Consider the following 7605-nt stretch of genomic DNA (forward strand, 5'->3'; position numbering starts at 1 on the left):
AAAAAATAATACTTAGTATTCTTAATTCACAAGCAAGAACTTTGATCAAAAGTTTGTGGATTAAATAATAAAAAATAATACTTAGTATTCTTAATTCACAAGCAAGAACTTTGATCAAAAGTTTGTGGATTAAATAATAAAAAATAATACTTAGTATTCTTAATTCACAAGCAAGAACTTTGATCAAAAGTTTGTGGATTAAATAATAAATAATAATAATTAGTATTCTTAATTCACAAGCAAGAACATTGATTCAAAGTTTGTGGATTAAATAATAATAAAAAATAATTAGTATTCTTAATTCACAAGCAAGAACTTTGATCAAAAGTTTGTGGATTAAATAAAAATAATAATTATTAGTATTCTTAATTCACAAGCAAGAACTTTGATCAAAAGTTTGTGGATTAAATAATAATAAAAAATAATTAGTATTCTTAATTCACAAGCAAGAACTTTGATCCAAAGTTTGTGGATTAAATAAAAAATAATAATAATTAGTATTCTTAATTCACAAGCAAGAACATTGATCAAAAGTTTGTGGATTAAATAATAAAAAAATAATAATTATTATAAACTTCTGCTTTGCGTTATTATATATTTATCACCCAGATTATAAGTCTACATCACTAACGATTTTAAGTGCTTTATTTTGTCGACAAATCATGAAATTGATTTTGAGCTTGTATATGTATACAAGCTGGTATATCGCTTTGCCAGATTCAACTTGTTGAAAAATCCCTATTTGAAATACAACAATAATTACAAAATCAGCCGACCAACTTTATCAGAGAGAATACAAACAGATACTAGCGACGACGGTATACGTGATAGTACTTACAGTAACATTTTTTTTGTTTCATCCTACCGTTACTATATCTGGTCGAAGTACGTCATGTGATCGAATATCATGGAACGACCCTCTCCCCCTGAGTCTCCTATACATCCTTTTCTTGGATTTGACCATACGTCAGCTCTTCCTCCCTCATATTACTAAGCTTTTAAGATCGTACGTATGCTGTATTACGTTTTGTATTTACCAGCGATTGTGAAACCACACTTAGTTCAAAAACTTCGTGAAAAACCACGCAGGAATTTTTTGACTTTTAACGGCAACAAAACTTGCCAGAGGGCGCGCCGGATATCCTTGTCTTAATAAGCCTAACTTTTTTTTTTTTTTAGTGTTCCGGAAAATATATAGATTTATACTGATCGTGGCTTCTCAGGCTGGAGAAAAATAAATAAGAAAGCACTGTGTAAACGTTGTATAAAAAGCACTGTGTAAACGTTGTATAAAAAGCACTGTGTAAACGTTGTCTGCTTCTAACATAGTACCGCTTTACTATGAAAAAAGAAAGACTGTTTAATAACAGAAAAAAATGGTATTTTTGTATATACGTGGTCTCTGTAAAAATGTGGCCCTCTTCTTTTTTTCCGTCTTCGTTTATTACAGTTTTAGCCAATTTTGATGTGACGTCAACTATCAGTAAGTGTTCTTATCCAAAGTGCTCTCACATCTTGGAATAGATAACTCATTAAAGTTCATGTGTATTATATATACGCTCTCGGGTACGGACGTCTTCGTTTCAGAGACGCATCTGTTCAGCTCGTGTGTGGCACGTGTGTTTGTCATGATAATCGTTTTCCCCCACATTCAAGTTTTTCTATTTTCCTCTAACTTTAGTCCACATTTCACATACGGTTACCTTGAACGGGGATTTTACTGATAGAATTTCGACGTTGTAGAATGTATGTATTAGTGTTCTCACTTTAATTAAGAAAACAACATATTGCAAGGATCATAATATTCATTTGAATTTGATCACGTTAAGGATATTTAATAAAATAATACGGGTAATAATACAGTAAATATAGCCTTTAACATCTTGGGATTCGGGCCACACGTGGCCTAGTGGTTAGTGACCGAACTGCGATTCGCAGCGTGTAGGTTTCGAACCGCAGTATGCCATTGAACACTCCCCCCAGTTTCAGTTATAGGAGTGTGATAACTGTGACAGTCAATCCCGCTTTTAGATTAAGAGTGGTGGCGGGTGCTTAGACCAGTTGTCCTTCTTCTGGTCAACAGTTTTAAGCTAGAGATGTCTGTGCCTGAACCTAGAGATTTCTGCCTTCTTCTGGTCAACAGTTCTAAGCCATATTTATGCCCGAACCTTGGGTCTCTGACCTGGTTGGATAAAATGCCGTTCAGGCGAGAAATATCAAACTCCAACTCATTGTGATAAATCCTACACTATTGTTGTTGCGTTATAAGTGTTATAATTAGAGCAGGCAGGCCGTGACAAAAAAAAATATTTATCGGATGATTAACCACGTGGCAATCTTTGCCAATTATCTATAATACGTTACGTAGCATTTGAATGACTTGGTATCATGTGTAGCGGTAAAAACATGACACTCGCGATATCACTTTCTTGACCCAGAAAACTGGGTCATCGATTCGCGTTTCAAATAATTGGACAGACACATGAATTATGGTATACAGTGTTTGAGATTATCTCTACACAGTCGTTCATCAAAAAACAAAACAAAAAACAAAGCCATTGATGTTGACGAAACTGTCTCACATGTATTGTTCTTAAAGTTGTTTCTTTCCAAGCTTGTTTTGTATAGCCTCAGGGAAGATCTCTGTAGTTCATATTGTAATAACTACTTCAGTATTTATTATCTTAGCACGTTCGTTAACTTTGGACGCTGGTGTTTTAATAATTATTCGTGAATGAAATTCTTGTAAAACTTGCTCTTTATATAGCGATTTACGCACGATAGGTGTGTTTCCAATGTCAATCAATATAAGTAAAGTGTACGTAACCCTAAAAACAACAGAACACGTACTAAACCTCCGTTACTACTTGTTTCACCATTTCAGATAAGACAGAATCCATCGCTCGGCTTGGGCATGCGCAGTTACAGTGTTAATATATAAGACTGTGAGGGATGGGGTGAGTGGATTAAACAGACCCTTCAAAACCTGTTCACATTGTATTAATATCTTGTGATCCCGCCAGTGTGGTTCTGTTGTTTTGTTACACTTGTGTCGACGTGTGGGGACATTTCTACTAGCCAATTTCAGATATCCTAGTTCCGATAGATGACATTAGTATATCGCCAGTGGTAGTGAGTTTAACCCTAGTTAAATAGTACGCTAGAGGTGGGACATGAGTCAGGGACGTAGCCAATACTATAGAGAGTGTATGTGTTAGGTGTCCCCCAAAAACAACAACATCAACAACAAAATGTGGATCTTTAGAATTTTAGTGACTTGCATGAAAGTTAAGAGACTATTAAAAAAATTCAGAAGAAAATGGACCTTTTTGTATTTTTAGAATATTGGGTTCGATCCTTCCCCTGACCGCCTGGACATGTTCCTGCGTGAGCTAGTCCTTTAACCTTGTTTATTAGATATTTAACAGATGTTCGTTATTAAGTCCTTTATCGGTGTTACATGCGTTAGTTCTATAACTTTGGTACGTCAGTTAGTTCTTTAACAGTTATATGTGAGTTTAATCATGGTAAGCAAGTTAATTCTTTAACCCAAGAACGTGTTTGTCACAGGGTCCCTCACAACTCGCAGAAGTAGGGTTCTGTAACACGCACTGTGGTTAGGCCAAGTGAGGGTTACAGACATATAGAGAACGACTGAGGTATTCACTCGTCCAGTTACTGTCAGTTTCTTTCATGTTGTTCCTCTAGCGTTGACGAAATCGTTTTCTCAGGTTTCCAAGCGACTACCTTTGATTTTTCTTTTCGAGATTCTTCCATTCTTAGAACTCTTACTTGCGTTTTTTAATAAGGTTTTTCAGTTTTTTTACCTTTGATTTTTCTTTTCGAGATTCTTCCATTCTTAGAACTCTTACTTACGTTTTTTAATAAGGTTTTCAGTTTTTTACCTTTGATTTTTTCTTTTCGAGATTCTTCCATTCTTAGAACTTTTACTTACGTTTTTTAATAAGGTTTTTCAGTTTTTTTACCTTTGATTTTTCTTTTCGAGATTCTTCCATTCTTAGAACTCCTACTTACGTTTTTTAATAAGGTTTTTCAGTCTTCTTGGAAAATAAATGTTACTATTCCACTGAACAGTAGGATGGTGTTGTTTCTTTCTTTACTCTCTGCTAGAACATATTTTAACGTTTAGCGCTTTGAACGCCATTAAAACACAAATAAATGAAGGATGAATATGCCTTTCATTCTACGAGGGCCAATAAAGACAAAAATGTCTGTTTACTGAGACATGATATACGACAATCCAACGTGAGAGATAAAAGTGAAGTTACATTACAAGGTTTACTAAAAATTGACGTCACTAGAAATTTCAATTCAGTTGCGTTACAAAGTTTACCAAAAGCTGACGACACTAGAAATTTCAGTTCAGTTACGGTACAAGATTTACTAAAAGTTGACGTCACTAGAAATTTCAGTTCAGTTACGTTACAATATTTACTAAAAGCTGACGTCACTAGAAATTTCAGTTCAGTTACGTTACAAGGTTTACTAAAAGCTGACGTCACTAAAAATTTCAGTTCAGTTACGTTACATTACAATGTTTAATAAAAAATTCATGTCAGGGGCCGGCTCCCCTGAAATATCATTGCCCCTCACACCAAGCTAATGCCGTCCATTAATCTGGTTTGGGCCCCATAATATGTCTTATTGCCACCCCTAACCCCAGTTAGGAAAAGCTGGAGCCAGAACTCTTAATGTCACAATTTTAATTTAATTTCATTACATTAAAGGACATACTTCTTTGACATTATCAACATAAGCTTTCATAGGATGTCAAAAGATATGTATTGTAGTGAAGACAGTCTCCTGTGCGCGGACGTATCCCAAAATTTCTACATGATGGATAAAATAGTTCAATGCTTGGTGAAGGTAGTCTCCTGTGCGCGGACGTATCCTAAAACTTCTACATGTTGGATTAAATAGTTCTATGTTTAGTGAAGGTAGTCTTCTGTGCGCGGACGTATCCTAAAACTTCTACATGTTGGATAAAATAGTTCTATGTTCAGTGAAGGTAGTCTCCTGTGCGCGGACGTATCCTAAAACTTCTACATGTTGGATAAAATAATTCTATGTTTATTGAAGGTAGTCTCCTGTGCGCGGATGTATCCTAAAACTTCTACATGTTGGATAAAATAGTTCTGTGTTATATGATAATTTTAAACTTGGAATATGGCTTTGTGACTCTCCGGTTGTTGAAGAAGTGGAACTGTTTCATGTTATGAGGCCTAAAGCTTTACTTCTCACCTTCTAATACAAGTCACAGAACAGTGCACGTGGCTGACAAATGTTACATTTAATAAAATATCCTGCCAGACTCTCGGTGCCAGTAAGTGTTCGTACTGTTCGTATATATTTGTAGGTTTGTTTTTGTTGAATGTAGCGCTAAGCTACTCGAGGGCTAACTGCGCTATATTTGAAGGAGGTGTTTAGTTTTAAAAAAAATTAATTTCAACCTTGATATGCCCTTGCTTCTGTAGAAGGTCACAGTGTTTGACCTTGTTATTTAAATAGACAAATTGATTTTATGGATAAACTCATGACATACCCCTTGAATAAAGCTTTTCTATGTTCTCTTTCTTTAGGTCTGGCATGGCCAGGTGGTTAGGGCGCTCGACTCGCAATCTGCGGGTTCGAATCCCCGTCCCACCAAACATGCTCGCCCTTTCAGCCGTGGGGGCGTTATAACGTGACGGTCAATTCCACTATTTGTTGGTAAAAGAGTAGCCCAAGAGTTGGCTACCGGTGGTGATGACTAGCTGCCTTCCCTCTAGTCTTACACTGCCAAATTAGGGACGGCTAGCGCAGATAGCCCTCGTGTAGCTTTGCGCGAAATTTCAAACAAACAAACAAACTATATTCTCTTTCAATCAATGATGCCCAGTAGTGAAGAGGGAAGGGGAGAACAGCTCTTCCATGAGCTACAGGGGGCGGGGGTTACTTTTTGTTGTCATTCTAATAACACAATTTGTTTGCGATAGAATCAGGAGAATTATCTCTTCCCTTTTCTTCCCTTATAAGCCATCTTACTAGTGATCAATATATTGATCCAAGGGAAGAAAAAAACTTCCATTCTGTACATAGAAATTTCCACACAGAAACTGAAGAGCCGGGTAGTTAATTTGAAGAAACTAAGCCTAACGTTTATAAGCATTTTCAAAGCGAAATGCTTCAAATCACACGAATGATTTTAAAGACAAGACAGGTAAAGGTCAGGAATCTGTGGTCAAAGATACAGAGTTCTAGTTGAGTGATCACTCAGTAGAGTTGTTTATTTTATAATGAAGATATGTATACTCTTATTCTTATATCACGATATGACTTTTACAGAATCGTCATATGAAAAAACTTGCTCGGAACGTCGTGGCAGCGCTCCAACGACCCCCATTCTCGGGTCCCGAAACATGGATGTATCAACTCCTTCCCGATTTTCAGTGAGTTTTTTATTTATGTTGTTATTCTTTAAAAAATAAGGTCCAGTGTTTATAGCAACACAAATAATGAAATATTTCCCAAATGATTCACATTCAGATTTACAATAATAAGATCGGAGTAAGATAGATGCCCATGATATCACTTTGTTATATTATTAATTATTTACTTTTTATATATCATTAATTAATAGATACTATGTACTAATTAAGTTCATAACCCTAATTTGTTTACTAATAATCCGCTGCTGTCTTCAAGGAAGCCCTGAGAAGGACTATTTCTGTGGATAGTACACTAGCAGACTCGGGATCGAATCTTAGCTATTACCACAACAGAAACAGTTCTAACTAACTAATAATGAGATTTAGGTAACCGTATAGGATAACAACCAATAAAATGAAACAGCAGTCAGTTTCAACCAAGAGAATAAGAGAAAATACATCGCTCGGTTTGACCATGCGTAGTTATAATGTTATGAGGCTGTGAGGGTGGTGTAAGTACATGTTAGGAAAAACTGGATCTTGAACTTTACGTGTCACAATTTTAATTTAATTTCGTTACATTAAAGGACATGCGTTCTTGATTAGTTGTGGCACGGCGGAATGTCTGCGGACTTACAGCGCTAGAAACCGGGTTTCGATATCCGTGATGGGCAGAGCACAGATAGCCCATTGTGTAGCTTTGTGCTTAACTACAAAGAAACCTTGACTACTTTTATCAACAGATATGTCAAAGGAAAACATTATAAAATGCCTTCTGTTGATGTTGGTCCTGTCACCAAATATTTATACCATTACATAACACGTTTATTTACAGCGCAAAGCAGATATGAGATATGTGAAAGGAAAAAACATTATAAAATGCCTTCTGTTGGTGTTGGTCCTGTCACCAAATATTTACACCATTACATAAAACGTTTATTTACAGCGCAAAGCAGATATGAGATATGTGAAAGGAAAAAACATTATAAAATGCCTTCTGTTGGTGTTGGTCCTGTCACCAAATATTTATACCATTACATAACACGTTTATTTGCAGCGCAAAGCAGATATGAGATATGTGAAAGGAAAAAACATTATAAAATGCCTTCTGTTGGTGTTGGTCCTGTCACCAAATATTTATACCATTACATAACACGTTTATTTGCAGCGCAAAGCA

At 35.8% G+C, this 7605-nt stretch overlaps 1 protein-coding gene across 1 annotated transcript in view; it reads left to right on the forward strand.

Annotated features, from left to right (window-relative positions):
* Positions 1–6175: 6175 nt before the first annotated feature.
* Positions 6176–7605, forward strand: part of LOC106466135 (ras GTPase-activating protein nGAP-like) — a 48104-nt gene continuing 46674 nt past the window's right edge. Inside the window, exons 1-2 of the mRNA XM_022394095.1 lie at positions 6176–6220; positions 6346–6449. Coding sequence (XP_022249803.1) covers positions 6420–6449 — 30 coding nt within the window. The 5' untranslated portion in view covers positions 6176–6220; positions 6346–6419. The remainder of the gene's footprint in view (positions 6221–6345; positions 6450–7605) is intronic.

The sequence above is a fragment of the Limulus polyphemus genome, unplaced genomic scaffold (genome assembly GCF_000517525.1).
Source record: "Limulus polyphemus unplaced genomic scaffold, Limulus_polyphemus-2.1.2 Scaffold2165, whole genome shotgun sequence".
In the NCBI taxonomy this organism is placed as follows: domain Eukaryota; kingdom Metazoa; phylum Arthropoda; class Merostomata; order Xiphosura; family Limulidae; genus Limulus; species Limulus polyphemus.